The sequence below is a fragment of the Sardina pilchardus genome, chromosome 5 (genome assembly GCF_963854185.1).
Source record: "Sardina pilchardus chromosome 5, fSarPil1.1, whole genome shotgun sequence".
Classification (NCBI taxonomy): domain Eukaryota; kingdom Metazoa; phylum Chordata; class Actinopteri; order Clupeiformes; family Clupeidae; genus Sardina; species Sardina pilchardus.
In genome coordinates, this window is record NC_084998.1 from 25056385 (window position 1) to 25075480 (window position 19096).

Consider the following 19096-nt stretch of genomic DNA (forward strand, 5'->3'; position numbering starts at 1 on the left):
TCCTTGGTGCGATGTTGAATGAAGTGCAAATGATTGACATCAAAATAGGCAAGGATAGGCCACAAAGCCATCGACTGCCGTCACCCTCTTCTGCTGACTCAGAAGTAAATGACCAAAACAGACTCCGTGACACTCCTGATTCCCCTGAGGTACCTATCAAAGGGATTTCCCCTGTTTTCGTGTGCTCCAATATTGGAATGAAGGACTCGTCATTGTCTAGTAAAAGTTCACACGAGACCATCACTCATGTGGTAGACACCATCTTCGAATCGGGGAAACGTGTTCACATCACTAGAAGACTGGAAGAATTAATGTCAGACACCAAAATGATGGAGTATTCTCATAATATTGCAGGTGAAGTACTAAAGCTCCTTAAAAGTTATCATGGTGTGCAGACTTTATCTGTGCCAGTGGGGAAGAGTCTCTCAGACTCCGTCCTGTACAAGTTGCGACCAAGAGCCGTAGGAAAGAATGAAATTCCATCAGGTTTCATTTACGGTTATGTAGAGGAGGCTGTGAAGCGACTTGTCCTGTCATCTTTATTCCCCTCAATCTCTTCATCAACGTCTGAGGAGTTTGGGAGCACAGTGGATGTATTCACGCAAGTGATGACACAAGTAGTCATGGAGACACTTTCCACACAGTCACAGGATAACGTAGCTTCCTCACGTAACAGTACTGATGACATCAAGGAATTGATCAAAGATAATCAGAAACTGTCAGACAAACAGGCACAGGACACCAAAACGCCATCTTTCACTAGTAGCTCAGACAATGTGCTCCCACACATTTTTGATGAACATGGTGAAAGAGGTACCTCTTTGTCTCACTTACGTCTCTTAGAGTCCAATAACTATGCCTCCTTGGTGTCTATGCTGGTCATCCAACTTCTGAAGAAGATTAATAGTTTACACCAGAATGTTGACCAGAACACACTTCCAGACAATGTTCTGGATATGTCCAATGACTTGATTGGGGACATTCTGAATGAACTGAATAAAACTTTTGGCATCAGAAGTGATGGACATCATCCACAGGAAGTGAATATTCACCACATTTTCAGAGTAGTTTACAAGGAGCTCACTCAGGACTTTGGGTCTGAAAACATGCTCTGTTCTGCCCTGAAGTCACAAAATCCATCTTTGACATCTTCACTGGTAGAACAACTGACAAAGGCAATTGCATCTGCATGTCTACCACCAAGTCAAACTGCAATTGGACCTCAGAAAAAAAGAGAGGAAAAGACCAGGAACAACTTGTTTCCCTTTCGGCTGAAGATGCCGACATTCAACTGGAAGGTAGAGTATCATGCTTATCATTTAGTTCATATAGGTCATGAGGTGTTGTACTGCACAGTAAAGCATACATTGCAATACCTAGTTGTAGGGTATAACTTTTAGTTTCTATAAATGTTCTTCAGAAATCAAGGAGAGGAGAAGTCAGTGAATGCAAGGATTCTGCTGTTGCAAAGACAAGTAAGTTCTTGTTGGTATTTAAACCTGATCTCCCTGCTGTAACTTACAGTTTGAATAGATAGGATACTGTATATAAACTAAATTTTGTTTGTCACAGGTTCATCTAAAGTTCAGGCAAATGCATCCTTGTCTGAGTTGAGAGAGTCTCCTGTGTCTGCTGGTCCACTGGAGGTGCCACTGGAGGAAGCGACAGTGGGGTGCTGTTTCTTCAGGATCCCTAAGTTCAAGCTCTCCTTCAAGGTGGAGTTCAGTTCATGCTAACACATGTTAATATTGAGTTTAACCATGCTTATCTCATAGATTAGTGACTGAAGGACAAAACTGATTCAACATGATCTGTGAGTATGCACATGAAATGTCTCATCATCAGTATTTGAATTTGAAATAATTAGTCTCTTTCTAATTTTATCAGAAATTAATGAGGGGTGCTAAAGTTGCACATTGTGACTATGTCAACTCAACTGAAGAAAACAGCAATGTGCCAGGTAATAAAAACAACAACAAAAAATAGATACAAACATTGAACATTCAGTCATTGAAACTATTCTGAAATGTCTTTGACATATTCTTCCAGGCTGTGCAACATCCTCTCATGAGATTCAGCTTGAAAAGACCACTGCTGAGCTCACTGCCTCTGAGGGTCCAACCAGGGCTTGCCAACGCATCCTCTCTTGAGATGTGACCTTCTCACTTGAATCAACTACACCATCAGATTATCTTTTCTACACCTAAATCCGGCTATTTTCATTGACCAAATACTTTATTAGAGTGCATGAAAATGCACTCTACTGTTATACTGTTTATTCTTATTACAGTGCATGAAAATGCACTGTACTGTTCTTCCTAGGCTTTTTATTATTATTATTCTTCTTCTAACGCACTTAATGGAGCTTCAACCGTTTAACGTAGAAACTTCAATCAAACTGCGCTGCGTAGGTCTTACTTAGGCCATGGGAGCTTTGTAATTTTCAACTTTGTAACTTTTATACTTTTTGAACTATTAATTAATTAAAATGACAATTTCCCCATAGACTTAACATTGCGATTATGACATCATAATAGGGCAATTAGAATCTTATGCCAGGTGGCCAGGCCAGCTGCAGCAGCTCTCTCTCTCTCAGGCTTTAGGCATACAATCTCTCTGAAGACTACATATCCTGTTTCCTCTGTCCACAACTGTTTCAAAATAAAAGTCCTCACTGCAATAATACACTATTAAATCATTTAACCATTGAAAATACTCAACTATTTAACTGTTCAACCATTCCAACTGTCAGTTATCATCAACTATGCCTCCAGTCAACTAAATGAAACCTCCATGTACCTAGCAACCAACATAGCAACCATTGAAATTAAGCGTTTATGACCGTTTCGATAGCAACCAACATGATTATACTGCAGTAACTTCTTGTTTCCTGATAGTGGCCACCATGGATACCCTAGCAACAAATGTTTCAAAATAAAAGTCCTCACTAGCAAGTTAGCTAGTTACCATGGTTAGCATAGTTAGCATTTTTAGCATAGTTAGCATTTTTAGCATAACTGCTAGAAATGATTAGCTAAGTTAGCTAATCAACCTGGTTAGCATGTTTAGCATAGTTAGCATTGTTAGCATAGTTAGCATTTTTAGCATAACTGCAAAAAATCATCACCTAAGTTAGCTAATCAACCTGGTTAGCATTGTTAGCAATTTTAGCATTGTTAGCATAGTTAGCATTTTTAGCATTATTGCTAGAAATCATCAGTTAAGTTAGCTAAACAACCTGGTTAGCATTGTTAGTAAAGTTAGCTTTGTTACCATAGTTAGCTTTGCTAGCATAGTTAGCATTTTTAACATAACTGCTAGAAATCATTAGCTAAGTTAGCTAATCAACCTGGTTAGCACTGTGAGCATAGTTAACATAGTTAACATTTTTACCATAACTGCATGAAATCAGTAGCTAAGTTAACAATCAACCTGGTTATCATTGTTACCAAAGTTATCATTTTAATAGGAATAGAAATCATTAGTTAAGTTAGAACTGGAATGTTTCAGCTATAAACTGTCTACCTTCACACTATCAACTCTCTGTAAACTATGCAACCACCATGTTTACCCTAGCTACACCTTAGTAACCATATCCACATTATCTATCTATTTTTGCATTTCATGCACTGGTAATTCCTTGGAATTGCATTTCTAGTTATCGATATTATTCTTCTTCCACACTTTTTGTGCGTTCAATTCAGCTTCAACCGTTCGACGTAGAGACTTCATTCAAACTGCGCTGCGTAGGTCTTACTTAGGTGACTTCAGCTATGTAAATTTCATCTTTGAAAACTTTATCGTTTATTTTATATGAATTTTTAAAAACATTTTTTCTCCCATAGACTTAACATTGGATTATGACATCACAATGAAGTCGTTAAGCAATTAGAATCTTAAGCCAGGTGTTCAAAGCCACCTGGCAGCAACTCTCTGTCTCAGGCTTTCTGGCTCTCTTAAAGAGTACATATCCTGTTCAACTGTTTCCTCTACCCACAACTGTTTCAAAATAAAAGTCCTCACCATTTTTGCATTTTCATGCACTCGTAATTTCCTTGGAATTACATCTCTAGTTTTCATTGAACTTGTCAAAGTCAAATTAAATATGCATTCAATGAAATAATGACGTTTGTATTTACTGTAATGGAAATAACATAAAATGACTGATTCACTGACCCCTGGTGGATGTAAAAGTGTTATGTGTTCTGTTAGAATTAAATCTAAATTGGGTAATGGTCTAGAATGGTGTAAGTAGAGTTGTTATCATGTGGTTGGTTCCACCACTAATTAGACTCAATAACACTGCAAAAACAAAAATGGAGATGATGAAGAAAGCTAAACATCAGGTCATTATCTGGTCCCAAACTCAAATGTGATTCTTGAAAAAGACTTTGAGAGGAGCTTTAAAATTATTTCAAATTACATTAACAAATTTGACCAATATCACAAATATTAGGTAGACTACACTGCATTTCCTCACCATGAAAACAGCAAAAGAAATGCTAAAAAGTATTAATTATTGTTTTCTATGAAAATTATGTAAATCAACATAAATTGTTATTATTGTGAATCAAAAATAAATATTATTATAAACTAAAATTATATTCCTCATATGTGTTAGTAGTACCCATGTCAGTGGAAGGTATGTCCTGAGGAGCACAGACATTTTTGAATTGTAATGCATCAAATTACAAGGTCAGAAAGAGAGATAAAAGAACTATATTGTCGATCTGAGAGGTCCCGGGTTTTACTGTAAGTGGCTCCCAATTAGGCCACCAATTAGCCACATCACCACAAACCTAGAGCTCCCCCTGCTGGCACAGACAAACACAGAACAGCAGCCAACAGATTTACACAGATTGACCAAGAGGGCCAGGGACGAACCCAACACGGGAAAGCTGGATCGTCACAATTCACATTTTACAAGGCGACCCTTTTTTTTTATCCGAATTCAGGCTGTAGGAGTGAAGTGCATAATATGGGTGACCTACCAATATCACGTGGGTACCTATGCAATACAGTAGGCCTATTTGTATCTGTGACAGAGAATGTAATGACTTTCTGATGATCCAACAGTAGAAATATGGCATAGAGATAGTCAGTCAATCACTGAAGTGGGTGACGGCCTAATACCAACACCTACTTTGAAATGGGGAGGGGAGGGGAGGCAGGGCCCATTGTGTGCACAAAGGACCGGTTTGCCAGTGCAATTCAGTCGCTTGAGTCCCCATTAATATATTGTTATTTCTATAATGGGCAGGCATGGAACTATACGTTCCATTACCTTTATATCATATTAGATGCTGAATACAGAGGACACACTGATTCAGAGGATGAATGGTAGTGTGTGGCCCAATATGGCTCATAGGGTTAGGGACCAGGTGAGTATTTTCCAACGCTTAAAACAAAATGAATTGTTTTCCTAATCAATTCTACTCAAACTTTACTTTGATAGAAGGAGACCAGTGAGATCCTCTGTAATCTGGTAAAAAGACACTATAAATAGGCTGTAAACGCATGAAATAAATTTCACCTAGGCTACTTGACGACAAGGCTACTCTTGCGCGTAATCAAATGACTGAAAGGCTACGATTAGCAACATTGTGCTCAAACTTGTACATCGTGTCATAGCATGCTGCCTCGAGTGCCATGTTTTATTTTGTTTTATTTATTTATTTATTTTTTTTACCTATAATCTGGTGTGAGAACGACTTTGTGAAGATTGGAAATGTAAAGCAAGCACGGGGCAGGTCAGGCCATTGTGACGCACAGGATATCAGAAGTTGTAGCCTACCGCGTCATAATATAGGTGTTTTCATGGTGATATTTCAAGTTCTCTCTGTCGGACAAAACTGAACCAAAACTTGATTGAGCACGGCGACTTTGCTGGGTTTGTATGCTGACTTATTTTAAAAGACTGAAATTATATTTGCAGGCTTCTGTCTTCCCGACTTCGCAATGTCGGAAGGAAACGAGGTAAATTAAGTAATTATTTGAGTCAAATGTATCTGTTACAGAGGTGAGGTAGGCTATTCACTGTAGGCCTAGCCTACTATTGTAGAATTAACTAGAAAATGTAATTCCATGGAAGGAATTACCATTGCATGTAAATGCGAAAAAGGTTGCTGACTGTGTAAAACATTGTATTAGGCCTATAGTTAAAAAGACAACTAGGCTACAGAGAAGAATAGATAGGCTAAATAACAATAACCCAATTACAATTCCACTGAAAAGTCACATTTAAAAAGTGATTTATGAAAATGCATCAAAATTGTGGATATAGGCTATTATAGAAAATAAATCTTCATTTATTAGAATTTAAAAGACTGACATGAAGTTGCCAACTTCAAAGTTGCAAGAGCTGACACTTAGTAGCCAGTGAAACGACTGGTAGGATAGCTATAGCCTTCATATCTACACTAATGCAAGTTAAAAGTAGGCCATACTAGACACCATTGGAATACAGAATAGGAATTGGAATACCTACAATCTCAAATAACGCCAATCAACGATGATGCAGCAACAGGTAGGATATCTAGCAAATGTAACGTTAGCTTACAGTAGGCCTAGGATATGTTATGTAGGCTATATTACAGGATGAGCTATGTTCTTCGAAGTGTCTCCAGGTGTGTGATTGTCCTAATAGGAATGTACAATAAGCTGTTAACAAAGGTTTTTAATTTGTGAATGATACCGAAAGCTTTAAATGATTGCCTGGTTGGCAAGTCCCCAAGCTAAAACGACTAGCTTGCTAACAAACAAACGTGAAATGATAGCAATGCAGTTTGTGCTAGAAACGACTGTGAGTAGTTTGGTTGCCGTTAGCTATACAGTGTTAAATTTACGTTGACGTTAGGTTAGATTGTCTTTAGCTGTTGATAACGTTACCGAGAGCAAACCGGTTACTGTAATGATATAAACAAATGTAAGGAGTAGCAGCTAGCCTAACAGGAGACAAGACGATTAACGTCCTGGGTTAGCACAGCAGTACAGCTTAATGAGTAGACATAACATTCAGGTTCAGCAGCCTGGCTTAGCGCAGTGGTGTGGATCCTTGATTACGGACAGCTGAGCACTGACGTAACAGAGGATTCGTTGCCGCCAAAGCTTCTCAATGTTAACTCTATGAGAGTTTTTAATTCTTTTATCGTAAATATCTTAAAAAGTATAAAGTTCACAAGTGTGAAAAATACATTCGTCAAATCTCCGTTACAAGACCTTTGTATGAGTGCTTGAATGACGTCAAACGGTTAAGTGGTTTTAGCGTCAAAAACCGTTGATTTTGGTCGGAGGAAGAATAATTATCCCGATAATAATAAAAAGAACAGGGATAACAGTACATTGCATTTACATGCAATGTAATTAAATCTTTGACGTTATGCCGTAGCCTATAGCCTACTCATCTGAACGAATAGCTCAGGAGTCTATCAAATGCCGGAAAGTCATGTATTTACTTAGGTTATAATATCCTGGCATAGAACAACTGGTAAAAGCGATGCCAACCGGATACAGTAGAGAATAATTCACCCCGAGTCATAGGCCTATGGCTGACAAGTTATTTTGACATTAACTAAATTCATAGGCTAGGCCTACTGTATATTCTACTAGGCTATTGTGAATAAATGAATGATTGTGTGTTGTGCCATAGCCAAAGAAGAAATCTTCTGAGGAATCAAGGGCTGAATGTAGCTCCACCATGAGGACCTCAACGATTGATGCAGGTTAGTCTAAATTAAATTCAGACGTGCTAAATAGCCTAATGTCAATATAATAGTAAAAAATAATGCTTAATGGTCAGAAAAATGTGGTTATTGTCATACAATTAGCACAAGTGCCTCATCCCATTTAAAACGTTTCCATTCAACTTATAACTGTAGTGATATTTTCAGATTTGGATCATATGAATCTTTCTCCCATGATACGCCACCTTGTGGAAAACATGACGGAAGAGTAAGAGACTAACACTACTACTACTCCTACTACTAATAACAAGACTCATCAACAACAACAGGGTGATATTATGGTGGTGGTTGTTAGGGTTTTGCTATATGTTCTAAATGTCTTTTCCCTTTTTCAGGCATTGGAGAATCGTCCGTGAGGCTCTATGTGTGCCTGTGAGCTCAATTTCATTCTCATAATAGCATTGATATAGACTATTTCTCGTCAATCATAAAGTGTAGAGAAAAAAAATTCTACAATATTCTTTGTTTTAATATTCTTCTCTGATGAAAAAACGTATCATCTGATTTCATTTACAGAGGACCAGGGAAGAAGTTTGCCAGCTTTGTGCCGGCATAGTAGTGAAAGTGGTCCGGACGGCTCATTATTACCTAATCCCAGCCCTCGGTGAAGTTCTGGCTGTTCCTGCTGCACATGTCATTCTATATGGAACGAAAAGGTCAGGGTAACACCTATTTCTGCAACAATATGAATGAATGTTATATTATGCGCATTGGCTGTAAATGTTCTATTTGGATGTAATTATTTCATACTCACCAAGATTTTGATTTGTGACTAATTGTGCATTTTATTGTAACTGAAGTAGCGCTTTTTGACCGCAAATTGAGCTTAAGTAGCATCGTTATAGGGCATTCATTGTTTTCCCTCATTGATTTTAGTTCAGCTTTGCCGACTGTAAATTGTTAGTCTGGTATCTACACGTGGTCATTATGTCTCGTAACAGGTTTGGCACTTCAGAGGCCAAGAATGCTGAAGAGTCATGTCTGGGAGAAGGACCTCAGAGAATTACCTATGAAAGGCCCTTGGCAGCTGCCAAGATGGAAGTAGATGGGATTTTGCAGGAGCCTGTCAGGATAGTCAGTGGTTTGCCGTCAGCTGTGCCTGCGTTAGTGAAGGAACCCAAGTCTGAAGCCTCAGGACTTTCCAGCTCTATCCCGCTGCTCAACCAGCTGACTGATGGCGAATTTCAAAATAGGGCAACAAATCGAGTCAGTGAGATTTTGCTCAGAAATCTTGAGAACGATTCCTGCCCTGAATTACCAGCTGGCATGTCTGTTGAAGATCACGATGATGATGAAGAAGAGGATGATGATGAGCCAAATGCCCGAGTGGAAAGTCAGGCAAAACACTTTCTAGCCTTTATTGACCCTCTGTCATTGGCTTTTGCAGATGATCTAGTTGGTGAAATCATGGAATCCATGAACGAGACTGTCTCCAGTCAAGATTATCATGTGGCAGCATTTGATGTTGTCGAATACATTACTGAGGGGATGAAGGATCTTGTGGAGACAGCACGAGGCATAGGAGCTGTTTCTGTCAAAAAGATCTGCGCAACATCTCAAAGAATGTTCAGTGCCATTAAGAATGTTGTGGGAAACTTGTTTTCTAAATCTGCCTACTCTGACAGAAAAGAGGAAACAACAATGGCATACGCCAGAAATGTCATTTGCGATGTGATTATCTCCATGCAGAGTGACCTTCGAGATTTTGAGAGTGCAGAAAATGTAGAGCAAGCAGCTCTGATTCATAAGATCCTTGGTGCGATGTTGAATGAAGTGCAAATGATTGACATCAAAATAGGCAAGGATAGGCCACAAAGCCATCGACTGCCGTCACCCTCTTCTGCTGACTCAGAAGTAAATGACCAAAACAGACTCCGTGACACTCCTGATTCCCCTGAGGTACCTATCAAAGGGATTTCCCCTGTTTTCGTGTGCTCCAATATTGGAATGAAGGACTCGTCATTGTCTAGTAAAAGTTCACACGAGACCATCACTCATGTGGTAGACACCATCTTCGAATCGGGGAAACGTGTTCACATCACTAGAAGACTGGAAGAATTAATGTCAGACACCAAAATGATGGAGTATTCTCATAATATTGCAGGTGAAGTACTAAAGCTCCTTAAAAGTTATCATGGTGTGCAGACTTTATCTGTGCCAGTGGGGAAGAGTCTCTCAGACTCCGTCCTGTACAAGTTGCGACCAAGAGCCGTAGGAAAGAATGAAATTCCATCAGGTTTCATTTACGGTTATGTAGAGGAGGCTGTGAAGCGACTTGTCCTGTCATCTTTATTCCCCTCAATCTCTTCATCAACGTCTGAGGAGTTTGGGAGCACAGTGGATGTATTCACGCAAGTGATGACACAAGTAGTCATGGAGACACTTTCCACACAGTCACAGGATAACGTAGCTTCCTCACGTAACAGTACTGATGACATCAAGGAATTGATCAAGGATAATCAGAAACTGTCAGACAAACAGGCACAGGACACCAAAACGCCATCTTTCACTAGTAGCTCAGACAATGTGCTCCCACACATTTTTGATGAACATGGTGAAAGAGGTACCTCTTTGTCTCACTTACGTCTCTTAGAGTCCAATAACTATGCCTCCTTGGTGTCTATGCTGGTCATCCAACTTCTGAAGAAGATTAATAGTTTACACCAGAATGTTGACCAGAACACACTTCCAGACAATGTTCTGGATATGTCCAATGACTTGATTGGGGACATTCTGAATGAGCTGAATAAAACTTTTGGCATCAGAAGTGATGGACATCATCCACAGGAAGTGAATATTCACCACATTTTCAGAGTAGTTTACAAGGAGCTCACTCAGGACTTTGGGTCTGAAAACATGCTCTGTTCTGCCCTGAAGTCACAAAATCCATCTTTGACATCTTCACTGGTAGAACAACTGACAAAGGCAATTGCATCTGCATGTCTACCACCAAGTCAAACTGCAATTGGACCTCAGAAAAAAAGAGAGGAAAAGACCAGGAACAACTTGTTTCCCTTTCGGCTGAAGATGCCGACATTCAACTGGAAGGTAGAGTATCATGCTTATCATTTAGTTCATATAGGTCATGAGGTGTTGTACTGCACAGTAAAGCATACATTGCAATACCTAGTTGTAGGGTATAACTTTTAGTTTCTATAAATGTTCTTCAGAAATCAAGGAGAGGAGAAGTCAGTGAATGCAAGGATTCTGCTGTTGCAAAGACAAGTAAGTTCTTGTTGGTATTTAAACCTGATCTCCCTGCTGTAACTTACAGTTTGAATAGATAGGATACTGTATATAAACTAAATTTTGTTTGTCACAGGTTCATCTAAAGTTCAGGCAAATGCATCCTTGTCTGAGTTGAGAGAGTCTCCTGTGTCTGCTGGTCCACTGGAGGTGCCACTGGAGGAAGCGACAGTGGGGTGCTGTTTCTTCAGGATCCCTAAGTTCAAGCTCTCCTTCAAGGTGGAGTTCAGTTCATGCTAACACATGTTAATATTGAGTTTAACCATGCTTATCTCATAGATTAGTGACTGAAGGACAAAACTGATTCAACATGATCTGTGAGTATGCACATGAAATGTCTCATCATCAGTATTTGAATTTGAAATAATTAGTCTCTTTCTAATTTTATCAGAAATTAATGAGGGGTGCTAAAGTTGCACATTGTGACTATGTCAACTCAACTGAAGAAAACAGCAATGTGCCAGGTAATAAAAACAACAACAAAAAATAGATACAAACATTGAACATTCAGTCATTGAAACTATTCTGAAATGTCTTTGACATATTCTTCCAGGCTGTGCAACATCCTCTCATGAGATTCAGCTTGAAAAGACCACTGCTGAGCTCACTGCCTCTGAGGGTCCAACCAGGGCTTGCCAACGCATCCTCTCTTGAGATGTGACCTTCTCACTTGAATCAACTACACCATCAGATTATCTTTTCTACACCTAAATCCGGCTATTTTCATTGACCAAATACTTTATTTTCATTGAACTTGTCAAAGTCAAATTAAATATGCATTCAATGAAATAATGACGTTTGTATTTACTGTAATGGAAATAACATAAAATGACTGATTCACTGACCCCTGGTGGATGTAAAAGTGTTATGTGTTCTGTTAGAATTAAATCTAAATTGGGTAATGGTCTAGAATGGTGTAAGTAGAGTTGTTATCATGTGGTTGGTTCCACCACTAATTAGACTCAATAACACTGCAAAAACAAAAATGGAGATGATGAAGAAAGCTAAACATCAGGTCATTATCTGGTCCCAAACTCAAATGTGATTCTTGAAAAAGACTTTGAGAGGAGCTTTAAAATTATTTCAAATTACATTAACAAATTTGACCAATATCACAAATATTAGGTAGACTACACTGCATTTCCTCACCATGAAAACAGCAAAAGAAATGCTAAAAAGTATTAATTATTGTTTTCTATGAAAATTATGTAAATCAACATAAATTGTTATTATTGTGAATCAAAAATAAATATTATTATAAACTAAAATTATATTCCTCATATGTGTTAGTAGTACCCATGTCAGTGGAAGGTATGTCCTGAGGAGCACAGACATTTTTGAATTGTAATGCATCAAATTACAAGGTCAGAAAGAGAGATAAAAGAACTATATTGTCGATCTGAGAGGTCCCGGGTTTTACTGTAAGTGGCTCCCAATTAGGCCACCAATTAGCCACATCACCACAAACCTAGAGCTCCCCCTGCTGGCACAGACAAACACAGAACAGCAGCCAACAGATTTACACAGATTGACCAAGAGGGCCAGGGACGAACCCAACACGGGAAAGCTGGATCGTCACAATTCACATTTTACAAGGCGACCCTTTTTTTTTATCCGAATTCAGGCTGTAGGAGTGAAGTGCATAATATGGGTGACCTACCAATATCACGTGGGTACCTATGCAATACAGTAGGCCTATTTGTATCTGTGACAGAGAATGTAATGACTTTCTGATGAACCAACAGTAGAAATATGGCATAGAGATAGTCAATCAATCACTGAAGTGGGTGACGGCCTAATACCAACACCTACTTTGAAATGGGGAGGGGAGGGGAGGCAGGGCCCATTGTGTGCACAAAGGACCGGTTTGCCAGTGCAATTCAGTCGCTTGAGTCCCCATTAATATATTGTTATTTCTATAATGGGCAGGCATGGAACTATACGTTCCATTACCTTGATATCATATTAGATGCTGAATACAGAGGACACACTGATTCAGAGGATGAATGGTAGTGTGTGGCCCAATATGGCTCATAGGGTTAGGGACCAGGTGAGTATTTTCCAACGCTTAAAACAAAATGAATTGTTTTCCTAATCAATTCTACTCAAACTTTACTTTGATAGAAGGAGACCAGTGAGATCCTCTGTAATCTGGTAAAAAGACACTATAAATAGGCTGTAAACGCATGAAATAAATTTCACCTAGGCTACTTGACGACAAGGCTACTCTTGCGCGTAATCAAATGACTGAAAGGCTACGATTAGCAACATTGTGCTCAAACTTGTACATCGTGTCATACAGTAGCATGCTGCCTCGAGTGCCATGTTTTATTTTGTTTTATTTATTTATTTATTTTTTTACCTATAATCTGGTGTGAGAACGACTTTGTGAAGATTGGAAATGTAAAGCAAGCACGGGGCAGGTCAGGCCATTGTGACGCACAGGATATCAGAAGTTGTAGCCTACCGCGTCATAATATAGGTGTTTTCATGGTGATATTTCAAGTTCTCTCTGTCGGACAAAACTGAACCAAAACTTGATTGAGCACGGCGACTTTGCTGGGTTTTGTATGCTGACTTATTTTAAAAGACTGAAATTATATTTGCAGGCTTCTGTCTTCCCGACTTCGCAAAGTCGGAAGGAAACGAGGTAAATTAAGTAATTATTTGAGTCAAATGTATCTGTTACAGAGGTGAGGTAGGCTATTCACTGTAGGCCTAGCCTACTATTGTAGAATTAATTAAATCTTTGACGTTATGCCGTAGCCTATAGCCTACTCATCTGAACGAATAGCTCAGGAGTCTATCAAATGCCGGAAAGTCATGTATTTACTTAGGTTATAATATCCTGGCATAGAACAACTGGTAAAAGCGATGCCAACCGGATACAGTAGAGAATAATTCACCCCGAGTCATAGGCCTATGGCTGACAAGTTATTTTGACATTAACTAAATTCATAGGCTAGGCCTACTGTATATTCTACTAGGCTATTGTGAATAAATGAATGATTGTGTGTTGTGCCATAGCCAAAGAAGAAATCTTCTGAGGAATCAAGGGCTGAATGTAGCTCCACCATGAGGACCTCAACGATTGATGCAGGTTAGTCTAAATTAAATTCAGACGTGCTAAATAGCCTAATGTCAATATAATAGTAAAAAATAATGCTTAATGGTCAGAAAAATGTGGTTATTGTCATACAATTAGCACAAGTGCCTCATCCCATTTAAAACGTTTCCATTCAACTTATAACTGTAGTGATATTTTCAGATTTGGATCATATGAATCTTTCTCCCATGATACGCCACCTTGTGGAAAACATGACGGAAGAGTAAGAGACTAACACTACTACTACTCCTACTACTAATAACAAGACTCATCAACAACAACAGGGTGATATTATGGTGGTGGTTGTTAGGGTTTTGCTATATGTTCTAAATGTCTTTTCCCTTTTTCAGGCATTGGAGAATCGTCCGTGAGGCTCTATGTGTGCCTGTGAGCTCAATTTCATTCTCATAATAGCATTGATATAGACTATTTCTCGTCAATCATAAAGTGTAGAGAAAAAAAATTCTACAATATTCTTTGTTTTAATATTCTTCTCTGATGAAAAAACGTATCATCTGATTTCATTTACAGAGGACCAGGGAAGAAGTTTGCCAGCTTTGTGCTGGCATAGTAGTGAAAGTGGTCCGGACGGCTCATTATTACCTAATCCCAGCCCTCGGTGAAGTTCTGGCTGTTCCTGCTGCACATGTCATTCTATATGGAACGAAAAGGTCAGGGTAACACCTATTTCTGCAACAATATGAATGAATGTTATATTATGCGCATTGGCTGTAAATGTTCTATTTGGATGTAATTATTTCATACTCACCAAGATTTTGATTTGTGACTAATTGTGCATTTTATTGTAACTGAAGTAGCGCTTTTTGACCGCAAATTGAGCTTAAGTAGCATCGTTATAGGGCATTCATTGTTTTCCCTCATTGATTTTCGTTCAGCTTTGCCGACTGTAAATTGTTAGTCTGGTATCTACACGTGGTCATTATGTCTCGTAACAGGTTTGGCACTTCAGAGGCCAAGAATGCTGAAGAGTCATGTCTGGGAGAAGGACCTCAGAGAATTACCTATGAAAGGCCCTTGGCAGCTGCCAAGATGGAAGTAGATGGGATTTTGCAGGAGCCTGTCAGGATAGTCAGTGGTTTGCCGTCAGCTGTGCCTGCGTTAGTGAAGGAACCCAAGTCTGAAGCCTCAGGACTTTCCAGCTCTATCCCGCTGCTCAACCAGCTGACTGATGGCGAATTTCAAAATAGGGCAACAAATCGAGTCAGTGAGATTTTGCTCAGAAATCTTGAGAACGATTCCTGCCCTGAATTACCAGCTGGCATGTCTGTTGAAGATCACGATGATGATGAAGAAGAGGATGATGATGAGCCAAATGCCCGAGTGGAAAGTCAGGCAAAACACTTTCTAGCCTTTATTGACCCTCTGTCATTGGCTTTTGCAGATGATCTAGTTGGTGAAATCATGGAATCCATGAACGAGACTGTCTCCAGTCAAGATTATCATGTGGCAGCATTTGATGTTGTCGAATACATTACTGAGGGGATGAAGGATCTTGTGGAGACAGCACGAGGCATAGGAGCTGTTTCTGTCAAAAAGATCTGCGCAACATCTCAAAGAATGTTCAGTGCCATTAAGAATGTTGTGGGAAACTTGTTTTCTAAATCTGCCTACTCTGACAGAAAAGAGGAAACAACAATGGCATACGCCAGAAATGTCATTTGCGATGTGATTATCTCCATGCAGAGTGACCTTCGAGATTTTGAGAGTGCAGAAAATGTAGAGCAAGCAGCTCTGATTCATAAGATCCTTGGTGCGATGTTGAATGAAGTGCAAATGATTGACATCAAAATAGGCAAGGATAGGCCACAAAGCCATCGACTGCCGTCACCCTCTTCTGCTGACTCAGAAGTAAATGACCAAAACAGACTCCGTGACACTCCTGATTCCCCTGAGGTACCTATCAAAGGGATTTCCCCTGTTTTCGTGTGCTCCAATATTGGAATGAAGGACTCGTCATTGTCTAGTAAAAGTTCACACGAGACCATCACTCATGTGGTAGACACCATCTTCGAATCGGGGAAACGTGTTCACATCACTAGAAGACTGGAAGAATTAATGTCAGACACCAAAATGATGGAGTATTCTCATAATATTGCAGGTGAAGTACAGAAGCTCCTTAAAAGTTATCATGGTGTGCAGACTTTATCTGTGCCAGTGGGGAAGAGTCTCTCAGACTCCGTCCTGTACAAGTTGCGACCAAGAGCCGTAGGAAAGAATGAAATTCCATCAGGTTTCATTTACGGTTATGTAGAGGAGGCTGTGAAGCGACTTGTCCTGTCATCTTTATTCCCCTCAATCTCTTCATCAACGTCTGAGGAGTTTGGGAGCACAGTGGATGTATTCACGCAAGTGATGACACAAGTAGTCATGGAGACACTTTCCACACAGTCACAGGATAACGTAGCTTCCTCACGTAACAGTACTGATGACATCAAGGAATTGATCAAGGATAATCAGAAACTGTCAGACAAACAGGCACAGGACACCAAAACGCCATCTTTCACTAGTAGCTCAGACAATGTGCTCCCACACATTTTTGATGAACATGGTGAAAGAGGTACCTCTTTGTCTCACTTACGTCTCTTAGAGTCCAATAACTATGCCTCCTTGGTGTCTATGCTGGTCATCCAACTTCTGAAGAAGATTAATAGTTTACACCAGAATGTTGACCAGAACACACTTCCAGACAATGTTCTGGATATGTCCAATGACTTGATTGGGGACATTCTGAATGAACTGAATAAAACTTTTGGCATCAGAAGTGATGGACATCATCCACAGGAAGTGAATATTCACCACATTTTCAGAGTAGTTTACAAGGAGCTCACTCAGGACTTTGGGTCTGAAAACATGCTCTGTTCTGCCCTGAAGTCACAAAATCCATCTTTGACATCTTCACTGGTAGAACAACTGACAAAGGCAATTGCATCTGCATGTCTACCACCAAGTCAAACTGCAATTGGACCTCAGAAAAAAAGAGAGGAAAAGACCAGGAACAACTTGTTTCCCTTTCGGCTGAAGATGCCGACATTCAACTGGAAGGTAGAGTATCATGCTTATCATTTAGTTCATATAGGTCATGAGGTGTTGTACTGCACAGTAAAGCATACATTGCAATACCTAGTTGTAGGGTATAACTTTTAGTTTCTATAAATGTTCTTCAGAAATCAAGGAGAGGAGAAGTCAGTGAATGCAAGGATTCTGCTGTTGCAAAGACAAGTAAGTTCTTGTTGGTATTTAAACCTGATCTCCCTGCTGTAACTTACAGTTTGAATAGATAGGATACTGTATATAAACTAAATTTTGTTTGTCACAGGTTCATCTAAAGTTCAGGCAAATGCATCCTTGTCTGAGTTGAGAGAGTCTCCTGTGTCTGCTGGTCCACTGGAGGTGCCACTGGAGGAAGCGACAGTGGGGTGCTGTTTCTTCAGGATCCCTAAGTTCAAGCTCTCCTTCAAGGTGGAGTTCAGTTCATGCTAACACATGTTAATATTGAGTTTAACCATGCTTATCTCATAGATTAGTGACTGAAGGACAAAACTGATTCAACATGATCTGTGAGTATGCACATGAAATGTCTCATCATCAGTATTTGAATTTGAAATAATTAGTCTCTTTCTAATTTTATCAGAAATTAATGAGGGGTGCTAAAGTTGCACATTGTGACTATGTCAACTCAACTGAAGAAAACAGCAATGTGCCAGGTAATAAAAACAACAACAAAAAATAGATACAAACATTGAACATTCAGTCATTGAAACTATTCTGAAATGTCTTTGACATATTCTTCCAGGCTGTGCAACATCCTCTCATGAGATTCAGCTTGAAAAGACCACTGCTGAGCTCACTGCCTCTGAGGGTCCAACCAGGGCTTGCCAACGCATCCTCTCTTGAGATGTGACCTTCTCACTTGAATCAACTACACCATCAGATTATCTTTTCTACACCTAAATCCGGCTATTTTCATTGACCAAATACTTTATTTTCATTGAACTTGTCAAAGTCAAATTAAATATGCATTCAATGAAATAATGACGTTTGTATTTACTGTAATGGAAATAACATAAAATGACTGATTCACTGACCCCTGGTGGATGTAAAAGTGTTATGTGTTCTGTTAGAATTAAATCTAAATTGGGTAATGGTCTAGAATGGTGTAAGTAGAGTTGTTATCATGTGGTTGGTTCCACCACTAATTAGACTCAATAACACTGCAAAAACAAAAATGGAGATGATGAAGAAAGCTAAACATCAGGTCATTATCTGGTCCCAAACTCAAATGTGATTCTTGAAAAAGACTTTGAGAGGAGCTTTAAAATTATTTCAAATTACATTAACAAATTTGACCAATATCACAAATATTAGGTAGACTACACTGCATTTCCTCACCATGAAAACAGCAAAAGAAATGCTAAAAAGTATTAATTATTGTTTTCTATGAAAATTATGTAAATCAACATAAATTGTTATTATTGTGAATCAAAAATAAATATTATTATAAACTAAAATTATATTCCTCATATGTGTTAGTAGTACCCATGTCAGTGGAAGGTATGTCCTGAGGAGCACAGACATTTTTGAATTGTAATGCATCAAATTACAAGGTCAGAAAGAGAGATAAAAGAACTATATTGTCGATCTGAGAGGTCCCGGGTTTTACTGTAAGTGGCTCCCAATTAGGCCACCAATTAGCCACATCACCACAAACCTAGAGCTCCCCCTGCTGGCACAGACAAACACAGAACAGCAGCCAACAGATTTACACAGATTGACCAAGAGGGCCAGGGACGAACCCAACACGGGAAAGCTGGATCGTCACAATTCACATTTTACAAGGCGACCCTTTTTTTTTATCCGAATTCAGGCTGTAGGAGTGAAGTGCATAATATGGGTGACCTACCAATATCACGTGGGTACCTATGCAATACAGTAGGCCTATTTGTATCTGTGACAGAGAATGTAATGACTTTCTGATGAACCA

General features: G+C 39.2%; 4 protein-coding genes across 4 annotated transcripts; all 4 read left to right on the forward strand.

The window, feature by feature from the left end:
• The first annotated feature begins 756 nt into the window (after positions 1–756).
• LOC134079615 (uncharacterized) lies at positions 757–2208 on the forward strand. The gene is made up of 4 exons (XM_062535709.1): positions 757–1298; positions 1421–1475; positions 1573–1960; positions 2050–2208. Exons 1-3 carry the CDS (start codon positions 873–875, stop codon positions 1734–1736), a joined length of 645 nt encoding a protein of 214 aa, XP_062391693.1. The 5' UTR covers positions 757–872; the 3' UTR covers positions 1737–1960; positions 2050–2208.
• Positions 2209–7897: 5689 nt separating this feature from the next.
• Positions 7898–9436, forward strand: LOC134080847 (uncharacterized). The gene is made up of 5 exons (XM_062537458.1): positions 7898–7950; positions 8078–8114; positions 8259–8398; positions 8684–9075; positions 9432–9436. Exons 1-5 carry the CDS (start codon positions 7901–7903, stop codon positions 9434–9436), a joined length of 624 nt encoding a protein of 207 aa, XP_062393442.1. The 5' UTR covers positions 7898–7900.
• Positions 9437–9974: 538 nt separating this feature from the next.
• LOC134079616 (uncharacterized) lies at positions 9975–11700 on the forward strand. The gene is made up of 4 exons (XM_062535710.1): positions 9975–10790; positions 10913–10967; positions 11065–11452; positions 11542–11700. The coding sequence occupies exons 1-3, from the start codon at positions 10101–10103 to the stop codon at positions 11226–11228; spliced, it is 909 nt and encodes a 302-aa protein (XP_062391694.1). The 5' UTR covers positions 9975–10100; the 3' UTR covers positions 11229–11452; positions 11542–11700.
• Positions 11701–15179: 3479 nt separating this feature from the next.
• LOC134079617 (uncharacterized) lies at positions 15180–18067 on the forward strand. Its single transcript, XM_062535712.1, has 4 exons — positions 15180–17157; positions 17280–17334; positions 17432–17819; positions 17909–18067. The coding sequence occupies exons 1-3, from the start codon at positions 15376–15378 to the stop codon at positions 17593–17595; spliced, it is 2001 nt and encodes a 666-aa protein (XP_062391696.1). The 5' UTR covers positions 15180–15375; the 3' UTR covers positions 17596–17819; positions 17909–18067.
• The last annotated feature ends 1029 nt before the right edge of the window (positions 18068–19096 follow it).